This window comes from Typopeltis vanoorti, chromosome 12 (genome assembly GCF_054136105.1).
Source record: "Typopeltis vanoorti isolate ZY-2024b chromosome 12, IOZ_Tvanoo_1.0, whole genome shotgun sequence".
Classification (NCBI taxonomy): Eukaryota; Metazoa; Arthropoda; class Arachnida; order Uropygi; family Thelyphonidae; genus Typopeltis; species Typopeltis vanoorti.
Window position 1 is genome coordinate 86,166,116 of NC_143560.1, and position 24,536 is coordinate 86,190,651.

At 35.1% G+C, this 24,536-nt stretch overlaps 1 protein-coding gene across 2 annotated transcripts in view; it reads left to right on the forward strand.

Moving 5' to 3' along the window:
• The window catches only part of LOC150100958 (trans-1,2-dihydrobenzene-1,2-diol dehydrogenase-like), a 90,147-nt gene extending 66,845 nt beyond the window's left edge, over positions 1–23,302 (forward strand). For both annotated transcript variants that reach the window (XM_090402109.1, XM_090402110.1), the window contains exons 6-8: positions 4,093–4,217; positions 12,458–12,608; positions 16,397–23,302. In XM_090402109.1, coding sequence (XP_090258235.1) covers positions 4,093–4,217; positions 12,458–12,608; positions 16,397–16,506 — 386 coding nt within the window. In that variant the 3' untranslated portion in view covers positions 16,507–23,302. The remainder of the gene's footprint in view (positions 1–4,092; positions 4,218–12,457; positions 12,609–16,396) is intronic.
• The last annotated feature ends 1,234 nt before the right edge of the window (positions 23,303–24,536 follow it).

Consider the following 24,536-nt stretch of genomic DNA (forward strand, 5'->3'; position numbering starts at 1 on the left):
CATGGAGTCAGCAGACTCATTGTTAGAGACTCACTCAACCAACAACATATTTATTGTATTGAACCACAAAATTGTTAACCTTCCCAGCATTCACAATCTGGTTGACCAGGTAGTTAGTGGTTGGTAAACCCAACCAACAGGCTGTTTGGTTCAAATCCTACTGTTGGTATATATATATATATATATATATATATATATATATATACGAGGGATGTCCAGAAAGTAAGTTCCGTTTTTACATATTTTCACTGCAACGCTGAGATTGCAATGGTGCGCATGTGTGCTGAGTTTGTTGATTCCTTAGCAAGGAGTTGGTGCCATTTTCAGACATTCTTGCAGTGCGTGTGCTTCATGCTGTGCATTTATAATGTCTAAGAAAATCGAATCGCCCACCACATGTGAAATTAGGTCAGTTATCCGTTTCTTGAATGCGAGGAACGTTAAAGCAGCTGAAATTCATCGGCAAATTATTGAGGTTTATGAAGAACATGCAAGGAGTGATTCAATGGCACGAAGATGGGTAAAACTTTTTAATGAAGGAAGGACAGGTGTGCACGATGATGAACAGAGCGGGCGACCATCTTTAGTGACTGATGATTTGGTGGTTTCAGTTGAAGAGAAGCTTCGACAGAATAGGGGATTCACTATGGCCGGCATAACACAACTTCTCACCACATTCGGCTGGGAACAATTCCATCATCCCCCATATAGTCCTGACCTCATGCCAAGCGACTTTCACCTGTTCAAACATCTGAAATCTTTCCTTGGTGGCCAGCGGTTTCAAGACAATGATGAGGTCAAAGAAGCAGTCAATACGTGGTTTGCGTCACAGGCGGCAACCTTCTGCGACGAAGGTATACAACTCTTTGTGCCCCGTGATGATAAGTGCCTAAACAATGGTGAAAATTATGTAGAAAAGTAGTGAAAGATGTCTACTTTAATTTTCAATAAAGTTTTTTTTTTTGTAAGTATATTTTTGTTTCTCTGACAGCCCATCGGAACTTACTTTCTGAGTGTCCCTCGTATATTTGTGATTGTCTTTAGGTGGGAGATGAATTTCATCATCACCTGGTGTGAGACCACTGCCCCACTTATTGGAAGCCTAAGGTGGCTTGAAAAAGTTCTATATTTGGTCTCCAGAGTAGGGTTTCCAGACTGTATAAAAAATAAGTAAAAATATATAAAATCAATAAAAATAGGAAAAATATCCTTAGCTCAACCACAGTATGAATGTACTGTAGGTTTACAAATTAATCTTTCCTGGGTGGGAGCTACATGAAAAAAATAAATAAATAAAATTTATTCCACTCATCCATAGTTCTTCATGTAAAAAATCTCTTTCTCCCCTCACCCTTTTTCACCACACCTTTAAACAACTTGCAGAGATGGCCTCTTGTTCTTCTCCCTCTCACCATCTGCTCTTTTTATAATCCCCTGTGTGTTAATCCTATAAAATCCCCTCACCTAAACATTTCTATCATATGACCTCTTTTCTGTCCACATGGTTAGCCGAGTGGCTTTGCGCTTTGCAACCATATGCCTGGGGAAGGAGTGTCCTAGGTTCAATTCCCGTCGACGACGTGAGGAGCTTAAGGATCTTCCTCAGCCATAGCCAAGTTAGCCGGTCTTGGGCATGGACAGCAGGTTTTTTCCACCAGTTTATGTGGGGTTTTTCATCCTGCAAGCAGGCAAACCAGACCCATGAACACACAGGCTACAGTCATAGAAATACAGCAAGGAAAAACCACCTTGCTTCATTATCTCCCTAGTAATCAGCTGCAACCCTCTCAAAGAGAGGAAGCCACAGGATCAGGACCGCTTTTCCACTTATCCACCAAACTCTGCAATTTACATTTCATTAACCTCTCTCTATAACCAACATTTCAAAGTCCTTATATTACCTTGGTCTCTTATTCTTCTTATAATTGGTCTTTTTATTCTTGGTCTTATATTACTCATTTCCTGACCTTTTCCAATGTTCACACATCACAAATGAAAACTGAGTGACAAAATACTGATCACAACAGTTCAAGTGTGGTCTAACCAATACTTTATACAGTGGCACCACCTTATCCATACTTGCCAATGTAGTCCATATCATAGTGGCAATGCAATGTGCAGTCTTTGCACCACTTGAATGTGTCCTCTAAACTTCACTCTACTGTCACCCATCATCCCCAAGATCTTGATCTTGAAACTGGATGACAAAAAATTTCAGCACAACAGTTCAAGTGTTGTCTGAGAAATACTTTATACAGTGCGCAACACCTTATGCATACTTGCTAATGTAGTCCTTATCATAGTAGCAATGCAGCATGCAGTCTTTGCACCACTTGCAATGTGTCCTCTAAACTTCACTCCATGTCAACCATCACCCCTAGATCTTGAATCTCATCTACTTCCTGAAGTACTGCCACCCAATAAAGTACAGCCTTATATCTCTGTACATCAAAGAGCAACACTTGCCAATATTAACCTACAATCCTACTCATTTGTCCAAGAAAAAGGTCTGTTCAAATCTTCCTGAAGGGTATTAACACTAGCAGTTCTGTTTATAATTCTTCCCAGCTCCATATCACCAGCAAACAACTGAAGATCACCAGTCAATCCACACAAAATGTCATTGATTAACAATAAGTAAAATTGCATTCAAGTTTGTTATAATCATCTGCCTTGTAGTTCTGCATATACCCTTCTTAACAAAATATTCCTCATGTTTTACAATCTCTCAAGTCATATATAACCTATGACCATGTCCAATACTCTCACAACCCCTATACTCCCCTCCATCACATGCTGCGTCAAGTATTATCTCTCAGTAGATGTATAAATTCCATTTCCTTCCTGCAATGTGATCTTTCTTCCTTTCAGTCTATATCTCCATAATTGAAGTCTCCCATAGTAATAACTTGACTTGCACTCATTGTACTAATTAGCTGATGCATGTCTTCTAGATCATCAGTGGAAACCCCCATGGTATATAGTAACAGCCAAGTATATATTTTGTCTTACTGGCCATAATCTCACACCAGACTGCTTCAAATGAACAGCCACTCTCCCGCCTATCTTCTATTCTTTTTGGCTGCCGTTCATCTGCCATCATCAGCAGTACTGCTCCTCCATCCTATCTTCCCTAAAAATACTAAACCCTTCACATTCTATCCCTGTAACTACATTATCTGCTGTTAGCCAAGTCTCACTAATGCATGTAACTTTTGGAGAGGGTTGCACTAACCAATGCCCAAAACTCCTCCCTCTTGTTCCTGATACTTCTGGCATTTGTATATAGAAACTGCAGAATACCTTCAGGTCTCCCCACCCATCTTTACTTCTGAATTGACTATCCTATTCAGTATTTTCACTGGAGAGACTAGATTTTGCACTTGCTGGTCATTCTCACACTCACTTGCCTCATAAGTGCCATCACACACACATTCGCCTACATCCACCCTAATTGCTTACGTTTTCCTGAATTTGTGCTTCAGCATGCTGGGTGAACAAAGCTCTCTCTCTCTCTCTAGACACAGGAGACTTACATTTTTACCTTTTCACTCTTCATCCAACAACTTCACATCCTCCCCTCATATAATGCCTCTCAGATCATTAGTGTCAACCAAGACAGTTAGTTCTTTCACCTTACCTTTTTGTATATGGATGGCGTGACTAATATAATGAATTTTTGTAACTTTTTTGCACTATGCTAAGATAGTAAAATCATTCCTTGTCAATTTAAGTGTGTATGATGTCAGTATATTGCAAAACACAAAAAACTCTAGGCATTATACACATGTGCATTGATTTCAAAAGTGAAGAACAGTTGGAAAGAATCGCACCTATTTGAAACTTCTTCAAACTATAGGGAAATCTGTATTGAAATACACAGTTCATGTATTTCAATAAATAAACTACATATTTCATTACACATTGCGAAAATTATTTTCTGTGTAGTATCCCAGAAATATGCACCTTATTTTATTTGATTATAATAATTTGCTGAATTAGCAACAGAAACTAGCTATAGTATTAATATATATGTGTGTTACAGATTTGGAATTAGTAATCAGTCATCCTATTTTTTATTTTGTGTTATAGGTGTTGATGAAAGCATGGCTGCTACTCTAAAATATGCCAAAGGGTGCTTAGCAACTGTTGCTACATCAAGTTGTGTTCAGTTGCCTTGTGAATTACAAGTAGTGGGAACAAAAGGAACTTTAAAAGTATGATAATAGTTTACCTTTTGTGTAAAATTATTTTAGTTTTCCTTTAAATTATTTTCAGTTCAACTTGAGTATCTCTTTCTAATGCTTAATACCATTAAGAATTGTTTGAAGTTTAAAAGTGAAAACTGCAGTGCTGTTAACTTCTTCAAAGAATAAACTATTGTCATTATTATTATTATTATTTTCATCAACAGATCTCCATAGAGTCAAGAGACTCATTGTGGGAGGACCCACTATCACATGCACAGATCATCATATTCGACTTAAATGCATTCACTGTCCCTTCCACTTTCTCAGGCAATGCATTCCAATTTTCCCACCATTCTCCATGCAAAAAATCAACTCCTCATCCCCTTGCTCACATCCACCTTAGATAGCTCCCAGGAATGACCTCTCATTCTCCCCCATCTCCAGATATTCTATGAAAAACTCATCCATGTTAATCTGGTAATAAACTCCTACCAACTTATGTCTTGATCATGTCTCCCCTCATCCTTCTATTCACTAAACTCTGTAATTTGCATTCTCTCAATCTGTCTCTTCATATTCCACATTCCAGAAACCAACTTAGTCAATCATCTCTGAACCCTCTCCAATATCTCATCATCCTTTTGAAAACCAGGTGACAAAATCTGCGCACAGTAATCCATATGTGGCATGATCAAAGCCTTGCACAGTGGAATCAAAACAGCCTTACTTCTACATGTCAGTGTTCTCTGCATCATTCCAATCATCTTCTGTGTTGTCCTTACATTTTTAGCAAAATGTCTATGAAATTTCAAGTCCCTATCCACCATCAACCCCCTACATCTTTTATTTTCTTTCCATGCAACTGAAGTACAGCACTCATTACAAAGGATTTATGAAATCAGCAACCATTTTGAGTAAAATATTAATTCCTTTAAAATTATGAACTCTATGTTTTGCTCTTCATATCAAGATCATCAGCAAAAGTACAGTAATACTCACCTTATAACACTTCGCTTTATGAAAGTCCACTCATACAACCGTTTTAGCAACATGATACTTCGCACTACTGTTTTACAGTTATTAAAAACAATGATAAAGTGTGAGTGCACACTAGTTAATACTACAGTTATCCATAAATGTGACAGTCTTATTGTAGAAATGGAAAGACTTTCAATGATGTAGACTGATGACCAAACCAGTTGGTGTGCCTTAAGCGAAGCAATTCAGAATAATCCTTTCTTTTAGTGTTGCATGGTGATCAGCATTCATTTTAGAAATTATGGACTTTACAGCCATGTTATAAATAACTCTTTTAATTTCCTGACATTTCAATCTTCATATTAAGATCATCTGAAGCATATACAAATATACAGGACAAGCTGAGTTACATTACATACAGTAAGCTAGAGAAACAATGATTTGATCGCATGTTATTCTACTGCCATGACCTCTAGTGAAAAAAAATAATAATAATTATTTAGAAAATACATCAAGCTAAATTCTATTTATGACATGAATAAACATTCTTTCTTATAGGTAGTTTTCTTTTAGTAACAATGATGTCCTATTTTTAGCATTACAATTGTTATTTTTGATTTAGGATCCTGGATTATCTACAGTCCTGTTTATAGTTACTCTTAGAGGGGACGGTTCCGTGGGTCAAATATGTGCCTTCCATATGTTTGGGATTTTTAGACCATCATTATTGTTCAGATTGGAGTGGTTGATAATAATCTCACCGGCTTCCTTAAATTTGCGTTCATACCATGTTTTGGTGTGATGTAGACAACTAGTGCTTTTCCAGTCAATTCTATGTAAGGGGTTCAGGGCATGATCAGAAAGGCCAGCTTCACCATAATTATTATATTTAATGTGTCGTTTATGTTCTTTTTGTCTGATAGGAATTGTGCATCCTATTCCCCCTATATAAATACGGTATACTCCAGGGTGGGCCAGCAGAGGGAGTGTGTCTTTGGATGAGTTGAGTAAGCTTTTTAATTTTGCCGATAAAGGAAGTGCCACCATTATTTTAATCCGAACCACTTATTTGGAAAAAAATTAATCTGCTAGTCTCAGACAATAATACATACCAACTCGTTAACTACGATCCAACCAATAGAATAAAAAAGAAAACAGAGAAACTACTTAAATCAATTACCACATGGCCCGAAGATACGGTCAAAAAGCTATTTCTGCACTAAGCTCATTCCCCAAGAATTTACAGGCTACCAAAAAATACACAAACAAAACACACCACTCTGACCGATAGTCGAAGGGATAGATAGCCTGAATTATCACTTAGCCAAGAAATTAGCAGCAACACTCAAGGAGTTGGTAGGTCATTCCCCCTCCTATATCAGAAACACACAACACTTCATAAACATTATCAAAGACATTCCATTAGAAAAAGATGATTTATTAGTCAGTTTTGATGTCTCTGCTCTCTTTACGAATGTCCCAATCAGTGACACAATCCTTCTTTTACAGAACAAATTCCCTTCAGATATCACCGTAGATATCATGGCGCTCTTTGCGCATGTATTACGTTCTGGTTATTTTGTATGGCAAAAAGCTTTCTACCTACAAAAAGAAGGTAGAAAGCTTTTATATGGACCTAAAACAAACAACAATTGTGAACTGTATATGCATACAGTTCACAATTGAAATTGAAAAACAGAACACACACACTTCTGTTTCTAGATACACTTGTCACACGTCTTCCTTCTGTCAATCTTTCCTTCACTGTTTACCGGAAACCGACACATACTGGCCAGTATATACACATAAACTCCTACCACCACCACCAACACAAAAACTAGGTGTCATTAATACTCTAAAAAACAGGGATCTGAAGATCTGCTCCAGGGAACATGCACTGAAAGATGAATTTAAAGTTATCAGCAATACTTTTCAAAAAAATGGTTACGGCAAAAACACTGTTAACAAAATTCTCTACAAGACCTCAATAAAAAACAAAGACAAACCAGACTACAATAAAACTATAACCATTCCTTACATTAAAGGGACATCAGATAAAATAAACAGAATACTACAAAAACACAACCTCAAAGCCACCTTTAAACCCCTGCAAAATTAAAAAGCTTACTCAACTCATCCAAAGACACACTCCCTCCGCTGGCCCACCCTGGAGTATACCGTATTTATTGCACCTGTAACATACCATATATAGAGGAAACAGGATGCACAATTCCTAGCTGGCCTTTCTGATGGCCCTTGAACACCTTACATAGAATTGACTGGAAAAGCACTAGTTGTCTACATCACACCAAAACATGGTATGAACGCAAATTTAAGGAAGCCTGTGAGATTATTATCAACCACCCCAATCTGAACAATAATGATGGTCTAGAAATCACATATTCGACCCACGGAACCTTCCTTTCTAAGAGTAACTATAAACAGGACTGTAGATAATCCAGGATCCTAAATCAAAAATAACAATTGTAATGCTAAAAATAGGACATCATTGTTACTGAAAGAAAACTATAAGAAAGAATGTTTATTCATGTCATAAATAGAATTTAGCTTGATGTATTTTCTAAATAATTAATTTTTTTTTTTTTTTTTTCACTTGAGGTCATGGCAGTAGAATAACGTGATCAAATCATTGTTTCTCCAGGTTACTGTATGTAATGTAACTCAGCTTGTCCTGTATATTTGTATTTGAGATGAAGATCGAAATGTTGGGAAATTAAGAGTTATTTATAACACGGTTGTAAAGTCCATAATTTCTAAAATCAATTCAGAATAACTTTTATCTTTGCAACAGTTATTCTATTTTTCCTGTGTATATCTTACATAAATAAATTCTTTATATGTATCATTTACACACATGTATGACTGTTTAAAAACGTTATTAAACCAATATATTAATCTATAAGTGAAAAAAACAACAAAAAAACAGTGATTTGATATATGACAAAATTCACTATATGACAGTGTTATAACATGTTGGGTTCTAGACCGGGGTACGCATGTATAAGCATTACAAAGAAAAAAAAATTACAATGTGGTAACTAAATTATAACATGCTGTTAACCTTGACTAGCCTTGATTTCATGGCAAGAATAAATAAATTTGTTATTATTATAATACAGGTATCTCCATGGAATCAGAAGACTCATCATGAAAGGACCATTAGTCATGCAATACTTATTATGCCTCTCCCTAAACTCATTCGCTGGTGCACTCACAACCACCTCTGGCAATCAATTCCATACTGATTCACCATCCTTCAAGCAAAAAATCTAGTCCCTAACATCCTTGCTAACCACCCTTCCACTATTTCCATGGGCGACTCCTTGTTCTTCTCTGCCTTCCAGCCGTGTACAGAAAAAAAATTCTTCGGCATCAATCCTACAAAACCCTTTTAATAACTTAAATGCTTCTATCATGTCTCCTCTTTTTCACCCATCAGCTAGTTTTTGAAGTCTACAGACCATCAATCTATTCTCATACGAAGAATTTCACAGACCTGACACAATCTTTGGCACTTGTCTTTGAATCCTTTTCACCACTTCTTCATCCTCACAGAATCTAGGTGTCCAGATCTGCATGCAGTAATCTAGATGTGGTCTTATTAAAGGCTTATATAGCGGAACAATAACTTCTCTACCCCTGCTTATCTGTGTGTTCTTCACCAACCATGCAATCTTATGTGCTGTTTTTGCTACCAAGCAATGAAATTCATCTCTTACCTGAAGGACGGTCACAACCATCTGCCAGCAATAGCAGGATTTGACCGCACAGCCTATTGGCCAGAAAGGAAATATGCTAACCACTCAGCCATCCAGGCTGACAGTATGCATGAGACATAAGTTGGCAAGGGTTTCATACCTAATTAATATGGAAGAGATTTTCACAGAGTGGAGCTCTCTCTCTATATGACAGGACAGATGAAGAGGTGATTCCTGAAAGTTGTATAAAAAGTTTTGTGCAAGGGAGAAAGGAGCAGGGTTTTTTTTTTTTCCCTTAGAGGGTAATGAGTAAATGAAATGCACTGCCTGAAAGTATGGAAACAGTGAATCAATGACTCTAAATCAAAGTCTGTAAATAATGGCAATTGTGATAGCCATGGTGAAGTCAAAATCAGATTATAAAAAGAAGTTAGTTGAACAAGCCGAGAAAAATCCAAGAGAATTCTAATGCTTTGTAGCCAGTAAAAAGAAGAATGACCATCGAAGAATAATTAATAAGTGAATGAGGATTGTTAGTATATATATGTACTATTTCTAGTGCATCTGACACAAACAGTGTCAGATGCACTAGAAATAGCTGAGTTGTTAAACATTTACTTTAATAAGGTATACATTCTGGGTAGATGCAGTAGCTCTCTGAATGCTGATAGATGAAGAATAGTTCTTTAAGAGATACTTGTGCCATAAGGTTCTTCAATTCACACAGTAGCGCAAGGAAAGAAGTGAATAAATATTATTCACTTCTTTCATACATAATAGAGTGACAGCAGATGAGATAAGGGAGAATTGGATATACTACAATACTTCAGGATTTTGTCAAGGCATTTGAGAGGATTCCATATGTAAGGTTGGTATAAAACTCAAAACAATAGGTATGCAAAATAAACTTGTAACATGTAGAGGAGTGACTAACTGTTATCATAAAATGATATATGATGGTGTTGAGTTTAAGAGAAGGAGGGTGATAGTGTTGTACAACTCGTTTCTATACTTGGATGACCATTGTTGCTTAACTTGTATATTAATGATATTGCAGATGATCTGGAAGGTGATATGCAGTTATTTGCTAATGATGCTAAGTTGAGAATTGTGGTAAGGGTTATAGCTGATATAGAATCCCTGCAGGTTGACTTGAACAGACTGGTTACATGGGGAAATGATAATGAATGTCAATTCAGTGTTGCCAAGCTTTATGCATTTCAGATGAATGATATTATGGGAAGAGTATTATATTAATTGGAATTTGATGCAAATAGTTGATGAAGTTAGAAACTTGGAGAAGGGGGGGGGATAATGCAGATGCAGCAGTATTGCTGGATGGCAATATCAACCCAAGCTCTTTAAGGGCCATTTGAATTCCAAGGAGATGAGGAGACAGTTTGAAGAGATTCAGTGGCTAGCAGTAAGATCATAATTAGTTTATTGAATTATGCATGTCTTTTTATGCATATGAGGACATAGGAAATGTGTTCTTCAGAGCATGAAGAAACCTAAAATTAGTAATGGGGAGGGGATTTTGCAATGTAGACATATGAGATATTGCAGTTTATGGATGGTGGAGGTAGAACTTGCATTAGCCATTAACTTCTCTACCGGCCAAGGTGGATGAAATAGTGAGACCAACTTGTGCTTCTTATCCATGTTATTCAATAGGTGTTACAGAATCGTATCCAGATTTACCTTTACATATATATACGTTCTGGCCGGTTGGGGGATTAAAGCTGTTCAAGGGTGTGTTTAGAAAGTATGTGAGGTCCTGGTTCTTCTGGCATGTAGTGAGTTTGTGGAATAACCTACCATTAGATGTTACAAGTGTGTCTTCGGTGAATGTGTTCAGGAAGAAATATGATTGGTAACTCTCTCCTGGGTAGTATTCATAATAATAATATTGTTAAATCTTGAATGAGAACTCTTTCAAGAAAAGAATCATTCATTCAGGATTTAATAAAAACACAATACTAAGTAAGAAAATACTTGTACTGTTAGCAAAGTAAGCATATTATATGAGAGAACATGTCATATTTTCTTTAGAAAAATAGAACAAAAAATTGCATGTCTAAACATAAATATATTGTTAAGCGTTAATGTTAAATTGTGCTCTATACAAGAACATGTATCTAAGTGCTAACAAAAGTCCAAAGGTTGCAAGCTGACCACCGCCGATGATGTAAACACCGAGGCAATACTGTTTGTGGAAAGCGAACGGAACTTGCATTCTACGAAAACAGCACTCGTCAAGGAGCAGAGGTGTGATGCCACTTTGTAAGAGCGAATAGCAAGATGCCGTGAGTAAGATTCGAAGGCAGAAAGAGGGTGCTATGAAGGAGGATAAAAGCGAGGTCACACGTGTTTGAACATTCTCTTTTTTTTATCTGCCTGTTCCTGTTTCTCGTGCGCACCAGTGATGCTGATGACCGGAAGGAAGCTTCACGACAACGAGCTGCAACTTTTCCCCATTGCTGACTGAAGCGAGTCGGACAAGACTATACACGAGATGAAAGCAGTTCTCCAATTCGGGCCATTGGTAAAGGTTTTATCGATGTGAGACAGTAAAGGATTCCCTTTGATGGCGGCCGAGCTAACAACAGCAACCCATGAGATGAGCATGTGTCCAGCAAGGAAAATGCCCAATTCATGATGAGTGCGTGACTTCTGCATGGCGGCAACCTACCATAGCAGAAAGTTATTTCCCTCACAAAGGACGGACGAAAGAATCACGACATCATCACGTCAAGGTGGTAATGTACTGAAACCTCTTTTTTTACCTATGTAATAATTAGCTTTGGATGAAAGAAGGAACAAGATTTTGACTAGGAGGAAAGAGAACTTTATAGTGACCATGTGTAATGACTTATTGACTGTATCTGACTAGTAGTCTGAGAATTTAAGATTTGTGCAGTTCCTAATTTAACGTGAAGGAGTCAAATGACAGAAAATTTAATCTAGGAATTGATCTTATGTTTTGTGCTATGTGTGAACTTAATTTACCCATGGAATGTGAATAGCATACTTGTCAGTTTGTAAAATTTCTTATTTGCTTAACTAGTGATTTAGTAATGATGTAAATGATTTGCATTTGACATGTTAAACTTAATTGTAATCTCTTTGACCATTCAATAAACATGTTTTTCTGTGTAAGCCTGAGTTTTGTCTGGGCATGAGACTGATTTTATCACTCATAAGACTACGGATCTATGCACAAGGGAAATATAAAGGAAGCTGAGAGCATTTAGGCCATGACTGCATGCTAAGATTATTTTAAGCTACTTAATTCTTTTAACAAGGTTAGGTAACACTTGGACTCTGGGAAGGTTTCTTTGGACAAGCATTTTCTGTCCTAAAGCTCTGACTGGCGCAGCTAAAACAAACAAATATCGTCAGAGTTCGAAAAGGGAAAACGGGCCCCAGAGAGATAGTTTAGAGATTTATTCTTTGTTGGCACAGGAGAAATAATAGTAGTGAATTTATAAGAAACCAATTTCATAACAATATAATAATGTTTTTATATTTCAACTTACTAGTAGTAAAAAGAAGCATGTTTTGTTTTAGGTTCCATTCCCAATGTGGTGTCCAACTCAACTTATCACCCCTACCACTACTTACAATTTTCCTCTTCCAAATACAGCAACTTCATGCCATTTTACCAACAGCTCTGGTTTACGATACGAAGCTATGGAAGTAAGACGTTGCTTACAGAAAGGTAAGAAATTTTATAAATACTAATTTAGTTTTTAATTTTAAATTTACTTAAAATATAGTAAGTCAATTATTCACTAGCAGACTAGTTCTATAATCTGCTTTCTGGCTAACTTGTGGAGATCTTCAGTTGATAACCAGAGATGCAATATGATTGATAAACTGTATAAAAATTAATATAAATTAAATTTTGGATAAGGAATAAACAGTCAGTATTACATGTTCAAAATAATAAGTTTCCTAAAGAATGCATTGATATTTTAACATTTAAGAGGTTGCTAGCTAAAATGCTACTTATTTATTTAGCGTTTGGCTAAGAAGAATACATGCATATGCTACTACAAACACAAAAAAAAAATCACATCTTTTTGCAAAGGCATTTGACAGGATGACATATGAATGATAAGTTGATATTTAAGCTGCAGAATGTGGTTAGATATTACATTACTGAATTGGATTGGAAATTGACTGTCTGATATCAGAGAGTTGTATATAGAGGAACAGTATTAATGAAAATGAAGGTCATAAGTGGGGTTCCACAGGGATCAGTACTGGAACCTTTGCTTTTTCACCTTTATGTCAGTGATATTGTCACTTGGTCGCAGGGAGCTATTCAACTATTTGCAGATGATGTGAAGCTTGGAAGGGTTATTAGTAATAGTGCTGATGTGGTAGCCCTTCAGGAGGATTTAAATAAGCATGAGAGACTGAATGAAGATATCAGTTTAATGCTGCTAAATGTAAAGTTTTAATTTTGGGATCCACCAATGGAAGGCTGCATACTCCGTTGTTGCATAATCAGTTTCAAAGATGGTTAAGGTAACCCCAAGGACTGCTGAAATGCTAAGGACTTTGATGAGTAAAGATAACAGAGCAGTAATTCCATTGTATAATGCCTTGATTAAACCACATCTAGATTATTGCCTCTGTAGCACAATTGGAAGAACAGCTAGTTAGTCGTTTTTTATTTTTATGGTGCCAAGACACAAGTTACAGCAGTACATATGGTAAACAGTTAGTAGGACAATCACAAACATCTATGTCCCCGGTGGGATTTGAACCTGCTGCCTCTTGGCTGGAGAGTGGGTACGCTAACCACTTGGCCAACCAGGCTGGTGGAAGAACAGCAGAACATTGCACCCTTTGATTGGAATATATTTGCATTCAATTTGCATTCACATGCTATCTTCATGTGAGTTAGCCAATCTCACATGAAGATAGCAGAAATTTTTCTCCTGGAAACTCGGGTCTTTCATCCTGCATACAGGCAAATTAGCCATGAGAAAACACATAATTGACAGACAAAAATTGTGTCATTGTGTGTAGTTGGAAAATTAAGTAGTAGGGGAAACGGTGATATGTATGTAGCAAAGTAGAGTCGAGGGCCCTCCCACAGTGAGTCCTTGGAGGAGTCACGTAATAATAAATTGTATTCAGATCAGTTATTGGGATTTGAAGAGGATAAATTAACCTCGGAGATAATACAAAGGAAGATAGCAAAAATGATATCAATACTCTACAATGTTTATGAGGACAGACTCGGAGATGTGGACTGCAGAGTTAGATGAATAGATGATAAAGGAAGTAACATGATTAAGACATTTAAACTGGGGCCATCCCTGGAAGTTGTAAAAGGATGTGGTGAGTAGGATAAGAAATGAATTTTTGCAACATATTTTGGACAAATTGGACCATGGAATTCATTGTCTGATAGGGTGGTGAACATGCAGATGGTGAATGGATTGAATAAATGGTACAGTAGTAGGTTTTGTGTTGTCTAAGATGATAAGTCTTGAAACTCCATGGAGATCCTGAATAATAATAATAGTGTACATAGAAAATAAATATCAAGAAGGTGGCAAAATATTCTGGAGGTTGTTGAAGAAGCTTAAGAATGGAGGAAAGAGTGCTGTAAAAGGAATTAGAGATGATAAAGGTGACATGAAAACGGGAGAAAAAGACATCCTTGAAGTATGGAGTAATTACTTTGAAAAACTGCTAAATGAAACAAGCAGTGATGACAGCACAGTGGTAAAAAACACTGACCAGGCATGCAGTCAGGAATACATATCCATACTTGAAGTAGAAAAAGAAATCAAAGGCTTGAAATGTGGAAAGGCAGCAGGAGTAGATGATATTCGACCAGAAATGCTGAAGTATGGTGGTATAAGAGTCTTACAGTGGCTGCACTGCATAGTTCAGAAAGCCTGGACAGAGGAACGAATTCCCGATGATTGGAGTAGAGCTCTCATAGTACCCATATATAAAAAGGGAAATAAAACTGAATGTGAGAATTACAGAGGTATTTCCCTACTGAGTGTTCCTGGCAAGATCTATGCAAGTATACTTGAGAAACGGTTGAGAAGAATTGTGGAAGAAAAGCTTGGTGAAGAACAAGCTGGATTCAGGCCAAATAGAGGCTGTCAGGATCAGATCTTCACTTTACAACAAATAGTCGAGAAAGCATGGGAATATAACAAAGATCTGTATTTAATTTTTGTCGATTTGGAAAAGGCATATGAAAAGGTGCCAAGAGAGAAGCTATTCAATACGCTGCAGTTATATGGTATCAATGGGGCATTATATCAAGCAATACTTAGTCTTTATTTGAGTTGTGAGTCAGCAGTTAGAATTGAAGGAAGTACAGGAAGATGGTTTAATGTTAAATCTGGTGTGAGACAAGGATGTACATTATCCCCTCTGTTATTCATTATCTATATGGATCACATTATGAAGGAATGTGGTATTAAACCTGATATCAAAATTGGAGATGTTAATGTCAGCTCTTTGCTTTATGCGGATGATGTTATACTTCTAAATAAATCCGCTACAAGTCTGCAAGATTCTCTGACTAAATTGAATAGCTGTTGTAATAGATATGGTATGAAGGTCAGTAATAAAAAGACAAAGACAATGAAAATAGGCAGAATCATTGAAAATGTCAACTGTGTTGTGAATGGAGAACCTGTGGAACAAGTAAAACATTTCACCTACTTAGGCACGATTTTAATGAAGATGGTAAATTAAATATAGAAATAGACAACAGAATCAGCAAAGCTGGTATGGTGGGAAGTCAATTGAATAAATTCATATGGAGTAAGAGAGAAATTAGTCGGAACACTAAATTAGTTGTATACAAGACAGTGTTCAAACCAATTTTAACTTATGGATCTGAGAGCTGGGTCAGAAGTAAAACACTTGACCAAAGACTAGAGACCGCAGATATGAGAGTCCTGAGAAAGATTAGAGGCGTGAACAGATGGCATCAATGGCAATATCATATTAAAAATGAGGATATTAGGAAAGAACTTGACATTGTCAGCATCCAGGAATGCGTTAGCAGAGCTAATCTCAGATGGTATGGTCACTTAAATAGAATGGGAGAGGAAAGATTAGCAAAACAAGTGTTCTCTGCCAGGTTGGCAGGAAAACGACCCCAGAGGAAGACTAAGATATAGGTGGATTGATACGGTACAAAGTGCCTTAGACGATAGAAATATAAGATCTGATAATGTTGGAGTCTTGACAAGTAACAGACTGATTTGGAGGAAAATTGTAGATAGGAAGTTAGTAATGATGTAATTTTTTCATGTAGTACTGTTATATCCTGTACACCCCTTGAGGGTACATGGCAGGAATTTGATGATGATGTGTACATATGTACATACATTTTTGCTACATAATATGCTGTACTTACAGTATATCAGATATGTTTTTTAAATTTTCAGTGGGTCTAACTATTCCAAAGTTTTATTATTTAAGATATTTAAATATTTAACATTTTACTTGCAGGTCTTCTAGAATGCCCTCTCATGACTCATGAAGATTCAGAGCTTTTAGCATCACTAATGGATGAACTGCGTGGACAAATTGGTGTGGTATACCCACAGGACAGTAAATGAATTATTTTAAGAAAGCGTTATGGTTAATACCTTGGGTAGTCAGACTAAAGATTACATTAATTTAGCACACATATTATACATACAGTTGACTCACACTATGGCAAATACAATTATGACATAATCACTCTCACTCACTCACTAACTATATGTTGCACTTCTTACAGTTTGCTATATCAAGGGACAACTATATATATACATACATACATATATATATATATATATATACATACATACATATATATATATATATACATACAATGGTATGTATATATACAGAGCCGGCGCTAGGGTCTTTGCCACCTGCATGCAATGTCTAAGCGCCCCTGTAATGATCCAGGCGTCTGTGGTTCTTTTACGATAATAAAAATTTAAATTATTTGAAATTTCTTAAATAAATTTTGACAGAACAGCCACACGTTGGTTCACTAAATGTAATGAACCGGGGGTGTTGACTAGGCAGGATAATCATTAAAAACCCGAATATTCAAAAAATTCTCAAAAGTTAAAGCAAATTTTGATAAAGCCCCTTCACTTTAATCGTTGAATATAAGGATACAGGGATTATAGCCTTCTCACTGACCCGAATCGCTAACAAAATTAAAATGAATTTTAATTAAAGTTAAAATTTATTTGAACTAATTTAAAAAATTCTTGCATTTTACAAGTTACTAAATTCTTAGTAACTTGTAAAAATTTTTTAATAAATTTTATAAGTGGAACTATCTTTTAGGAAAATAAAAGAAACTCAAGATAGATGAGAATATAAGAAAAGAATTCAGAAATAATAATTACAACATTTTATTAATATTAATATAAGTATTCAAAAAATAAAATCTTTACAGAATAACAGAAAATAAATTAAATTACATAAATATACTTGAAATTTTTTTATTTAAATTTTAGGGTTTTTGATTTCATATTCACCAAATTAGAAATAATGGTCTTAACGTCTAATTCCGCACATACATCATTTTCAATAGCTATTAACGCCAAACTAACAATCCTTTTTTGTGACATACTTGTTCTTAAGTAGGTTTGAATCAATTTCAACTTGGAAAAGGAACGTTCACTGCTCGCTACACCAACAGGTAAGGTTAATAGTATTCTTAAAGCAATTGAAAAGTCAGGGAAAGATAATTATTGGACACAATAAAATTAAGAATATCGAAAGGGTTTTGAATATTTAAATTATCCTTTCGAAAAATAACCCGGAAAGCACATAACTCGTCATATAGTTCTATTGCATTTACCTCTTTATTCTCGCCGTCCATCAAGAGAATCTCTAAATCGTCACAATTTTTTCGTAAATCTTCGTTGTTAATTTGTAGTAATCTATACAATAATACAATAAATTGAAATTATCATAATATGTTTTTAGTTGTTCAAAACGTTCTATTAACGAACACATTGCAACGTCTAGAAGTGTATAAAACTCATTCACTCTAAATTTATCTTCTGGCGATTGTGGCGTTTCGTCACGATGCTTGTAGTCAAATTGTCGTGTCTTCTTTTGTCGTCGAACTTCCATACCAGTTTTAAATTCTTGTTATCCATCCACCTCTTCACTCAGTTCTTTTGCCATTTTTAGAACTTCTTTAAAATTTGTATCTGATCGATACTCTTGTAAGAATATTTTTAAGTTTTCGATAGATTCTAAAGCAAGTGTAATGTTCATATTTTTGTCTTGAAGCATTTTACTCACAGGCTTTATTCTGTTAAGTAAATCATGCCAAATTATAAGAGAACAAATAAATTTGTAGTCCTTCATTTTAGCACATAATGTTTGTGCTTCATGCTGAGATTCTTTATTAATATTTTCATTATTTAAAATTTCAAAAAGTGCATTGTAAATTTCTCCTAACTGATATCGTAGAGGGCGGATTGCATTAATTTTACTTTTCCGTCGTGTTTCTGATGGCTGTTTCAATGTTAAATTTTTTAGGAACTTTAAAAGGATTGCCCAACGTTTGTAAGAGAATGAAAAGAAATTATATATTTCTTGAATAATTGCAAAGAAACTAATTTTATCTGCATTCACTTTGGCTGCATCGTTAATGATTAAATTTAGAGCATGTGCAGCACATGGCACGTAAAAACTCGAGGATTTTTGTTCAAAAGCAAATTTTGGAGCCCATATTTTTTCCCTTTCATATTTGCCCCATTGTCATACCCTTGAGCTCGCATGTCTTCAATGGGAATCTTCCATTTTTCCAGTTGTTCCACTATTGTTGCACATAAACCACGTCCTGTGGAATCTGATATATCTGCAAAACCTAAAACGTTTTCCCTGATCTTGACAATTCCATTGTCACAGGAAACAAAGCGAATAATAATGGTCATTTGTTCTGTTTTACTTGCATCAGGTGTGCAGTCTAAAATTATGGAATAATATTTAGATTTTCAAATTGATAATAAAATTGTATCCCTGATTAAAGCTTCCAATATTTCATTTTAACTGTCTTTACTCAAATAGTGTACTCTATTGTTTCATTGTAGGGCCCTTTCAACATGATTTTCCATAATGGGATCAAACTCTGCAAACAGTTCGACTAATTTTAGAAAACAGCCATTATTCCTTTCATATAATTTATCAGATGATCCGCAAAAAGCTAAATTTTGGCTACCAAGGAATTTTATAATTTCAATCAAGCGTTTTGAAACACTCGTCCAATGTTTCTTTTCCATTTCATACATGCTTTGAGTCTGGCAATCAATAGTAGTTTTGTTTTTTAAATTTTTATCAAATTCCTTCCATTTTAAGAAATTTTTCATGTGAGCTAAACTAGTCTCATGTCTATGCAAAGTTGTACTTACATTTCTCCAATCGTTATAACCTTCTACAAGACTACTTGATTCAGTAGGTGCGAAAAGTTTGCAACAAAAGCAAAAAACAGAATTTAAAGTTTCGGAATAAATGAGCCATGTTCTTGGCATGAGCTCCCTGTTTTCCATTTTTCTATAATAATACGTGTCGCCAAATTTATGACCATATGTATCTCTGGGATATATTATATTTTTCTTTTGAACAGGCCCCATTTCAAGTAAAACAACTCGTAATTTTTCATCAATATTTCCCCATTCACCTGGATCTTCTAAATTTACAGAGACTAACAATGTGTTAGTTTCGTGGTCAACTACAACTAAATCTTCTCCTAACTGTTTTTCACTTAAACCCTGCGACTTTTTATCTTGTTCAACAGTTGTAATAGTACTTTCATTCAAACTGGATGATGTGCATGGTTCGTCAACTCTGATTTCTGATGTATCGAGTTGGTTACAATCTGCATCAGAATATTTTAATATTTTAACAAATTTATTAAGAGCCCCAGTTTCTTAATATCTGCTTCTTTCGCAGCATGACGCTTACGATTTTGTGCACTGATAACTTTTTTAAATTTTTGATTCCATTTCTATAACAAGAAATTATTACACAACACGACACAGAGACGAAACAGTAGTCTGCACTGCGCTACTGTCAGTAGCCTATTGAGATGCATACTGTTATAAATCTACTGTTGCTATCCTGTCATTGCTGCGACATTGTAAAATTTTATTATTATTTTAACTTTGTATACTTGTAATTACTATTAATTAGTTGTGATGTCTTTTTTCTTTACTTTATACTTTATTCTCCGTTATTCTAATGTAGCTGTGCGCGCTTTCTCTCTCTCAGAATCTCTCTTGTTTATATTATTACATGCTATGCTTACAAGAAACTCAAATAACATTTATTTATATTACTGTACACGAGTATGTACACGAATTTAAACATTAGGGAGATTGCTTTCTCTATCCTTCTTTAAAAACTCTTTAGCAAAATTTGGAACTTTTTTTCTTCAACTTTAAAATACTTTCTTTAACACAAAACGTTATCTACTCTCAGTTTACAAATTTTACTTATTAAACTCCAAGCTTACTCACAAAGAGGTTTCCTAAATCTCTCTGTTAAGTTATCTTTACAAATTTGATATCAACTTCTAACATGCCAATTGATTCTCTTAAGGACACTTCTTAACCTTATTAAACATTAAACATATATCTTAAAAGTCTTTCTAATACAACTATAAGAGGAATTATATAAAAGTTTTGAACTTACAAAGGCTCTGTATCTCACAATTAGTCAAAAGTCTTTCACTAAAAGTTCTATGGCAATTCTTTCATCTCAGATCTTCATCTGGAATTTTGGCTTCAGCTATATCAATTGGGAATGTAGCGGGACTCATACAGTTCCGGAAAAATGTTATTCTCCCACAGCGAAAAGAAAAATTTATGAGCAAAGGCACTTCAGGAAATTTGCCTCACCTTTTCTCCTCTACTTGGGCTTGCCGAAAATGCCTGGACGACTGCCGTCTCAAGTAGCTTGAATTGCCACCTCCAAGAAAAATGAAACTGTTGTCAACTGTCAATCAGGATCCCTCTGGACTGGAAACGTTTCTCTTCTACGGCATTTGGGACTTCTCCTTTCGGCAATTTGAAAGCCCTGTCTGTGGCCTAGAAGTCTTTTCCCTCTAGCGATGTCTCGAACCGAGAAGCTCCTTTCTGGAAACGGAAAACTCCTCTCTCAACCAACGTCTGGATCTAGGATGCTCTCTGACGATGTCTGGATCCAAGCTTCCTCCTCTTTGACAGCGTCTGGAACCGGGCAGCCTCTCCTGTCTCTCTGTGGACGTCTCTGGAACCGGGCCCCCTCTACTTCTGCAGCAATCTCTGGATCTGTGCAGCCCCTTCTGTTTGCTTCAGTCCCTTTTTATTATACCTCCTCTGAGACCTTGCATGAAGTTTGGCAACCCCCAAAGAATCAGTACAATTCTTTCATCTTAAGTTTCAAGTTCAGCACGCCTTTGGTTCTCCTCCGCTTTCTTTTAATTGTAAGTTGCCGGCCATCGGAAAGTTGTTTGAACCTTTCTGACTGACTTAGCAGATGTTTACACTTAGAGCCTGCAAGCCTTTCTCATACAAACAAATTTTAATAACAAGTTTTACCGCGGTGCTCCGCGAGTCGGAGCACCCCGACTGCGACGCAGTCGAAACTCTGAGAAGCGAACTCGGCAGTGGCGAGGCCGGCCGCGTTCGTTGCATTCGAACGTTATCGAAGAAAAATTAGGAAAGAACTTGACATTGTCAGCATCCAGGAATGCGTTAGCAGAGCTAATCTCAGATGGTATGGTCACTTAAATCGAATGGGAGAGGAAAGATTAGCAAAACAAGTGTTCTCTGCCAGGTTGGCAGGAAAACGACCCAGAGGAAGACCAAGATATAGGTGGATTGATACGGTACAAAGCGCCTTAGACGATAGAAATATAAGATCTGATAATGTTGGAGTCTTGACAAGTAACAGACTGATTTGGAGGAAAATTGTAGATAGGAAGTTAGTAATGATGTAATTTTTTCATGTAGTACTGTCATATCCTGTACACCCCTTGAGGGTACATGGCAGGAATTTGATGATGATGATGATGATGATTGTTTTTAACATTCTAACATATTCTTATTAAAGCAGTATATACAGTTAACTTCCAGAGTGTTATTTACAATAACATCTAAAACAAACTATACATAGACAAACAAAGTTTATTTTTACAATATTCACATGGGACTTAACCTAAGTAAACAATCAAATGTAATGTGCTTTGGAATATTTAAGCTACAATCGAGTTGTTACAGTACCATATGACTGGTTACGTAGCAACAAATGTTTGTATGAAAATTCGTTTCTGCGCATAAAAACCGTTCACTGTTTCACTTTAGATTCTGGAGGCAAGCATTTAGCCTGCTCTCGCTGCAAAATTGTAAACAGCCAGCAATATACAATTTTTTAAAAATTTTTATTCGGTATATCCAGCCTCGTTTATTTTAATATTGATCATTCTAAGAATAATCAATAATATCAATAATAATAATCAATAATAAAATAAAATTTGTTTTTATGATAAAAATTTTGTTTCTTAAAAATGAACTTATGACACGTGCCCTGGCGCCTCCTTTGTAGCGGCACCCGCTTCTGCCAGCCCTGTATATATATATAATATATATACATTGGTAACCCTAATACATTATTCCCAAGGTAAAAAACAAACAAACTTATTTACATATATATATACATATATATATGTGTGTGTGTGTGTATAATACTACACCTATATTTTAGACACAACTAATGATAAAAGTTAACTACCCAAATGGTCTGTCTTGTCTTTTATAAATAAAACAGATCACTTTACATGATAATTTCTATTATAAATGATGTAGGAATTGGAAGCTTTCTCTTTCTCTCTCTAAAAATAAAATTAAATAAACTTTTAGAGCTCTAAGAGCAGGAGTGCTAGCTCATCTGCTCTTTGATTTATTCCAAGAAACCTGTAATACTTTTCAACCCTATATGGATGAATTCAAAAATTTTACTGCCTTTGTTTTACTTTTGATTTAATTTCAAAATATGGATTGCATAATTTTTAAACACTATGTGAATTTCTTGTTAACTGGAAAAAATAAAAACTGTTTTATATAAAAATAATTCTTTCTGTATTCTAATGATCTTTAAGTTTGTAATATTTGCAAATCAAAGAGTTCAAATTTTAAATCATAAAAATGAAAAGTTTGAGTTACAGGATGTAAATAAGTTATATCACGTAATCAGAATAAAATATCATATTCAAAAAACATTATTCTTTATGTCAGTAACTGACCATGTTTGTCATCACTTTTTTAACGACTGCTTGGGAGAGGAGTGCTGTTGATGAGTAATTTATTTGCATGTTACTAAACTTATTAAATAAAAATGTTCTCCCTTTTAAAATTAACTTTTTCTTATTTTACTCACTGTCAAACCAGAAACAAAATATTCCATTATATCAGTGGTGTTCAACCTTTTTTACTACGTGAGCTACTTTTCTATAAAAAGTTATTCGGCGATCTACTCTCTTATATAGATCACGTTTCCCCAATCTGATATATGATTATGCACAAATAAACAACTAAACAAAAATACACAACTAAAAACTTTATTTGTGTATTTAAAAATTTATTTATCACCTTTAATTATTTTAATACAACAAAAAAATATATATATATTGGAATAAAATATTTATTTCTCTATTTTGGAAAACCAAAGTTAGAAAAAAAAACAGATTCATTATAAACTCATAAGTTAGAGGAAATGCTGGTTGATTAAAAAAAAATTATGTGAAATTTGGCATTGTTTGAACCTCGCAATATTTTCATAGTCCCGTTGATATGAAGAAGTGGCCAATCGCAGACAATCATCCAAATGATCATTTGTAATTTGGTTTCTTAATTGATTTTTTATGACGGTCATATTTGAAAAAGCAGATTCGGACAAGAATGTTGATCCGAAACACGACATAATTTTTCGCGCAATATCAGTTAATATTGGGAATTTTTCATGTGTATACCTCCAAATTACTTTTATTGATTTTAAATGTAAACTATTCTGAATGTTTATTATCTCAAGTTCTACTTTAGCTTGGTTTATATCAAACAGCCCACTAATTTTATTTGAAATTTCTGTGATGTTCACAAGTTTTCTTGAAATGGATTATTGATAAAAGATACAATCATTTCAGTTTTATTAAAATCTTTAAATCTTGAATTTATTTCTTCCTAAACTAATTCTATTTCTCGAATAAATTCTTTTAAATCATAGCGAAGCATTTCTTGATTTTGTACAAAAAAATTTAATAAATATGGGAGATGTCTAAATTCGCGGTCATTTATATTTTTCTTTAATAAAAGTAAGTATTGTTGGAAAGTTTTTACTGAACTTAACATGTCAATTAAATTTTTATCTGTACCTTGTAACTCTAAATTTAAATTGCTTAATTTCGTACAGAAATCTATCTACTAAAAATGATAAGTGCAACAACCATCTTTTATGACTCAATTGTGGATAAATATCTCCTTTTTCATCAAGAAAATTTTTTATATCGTTATAAAGATTTCTTGTAATTAATACAAGAAATTTTTCTAAATATTGACTTCTGCTGAGCTAGCGAACATTATTGTACAACAGA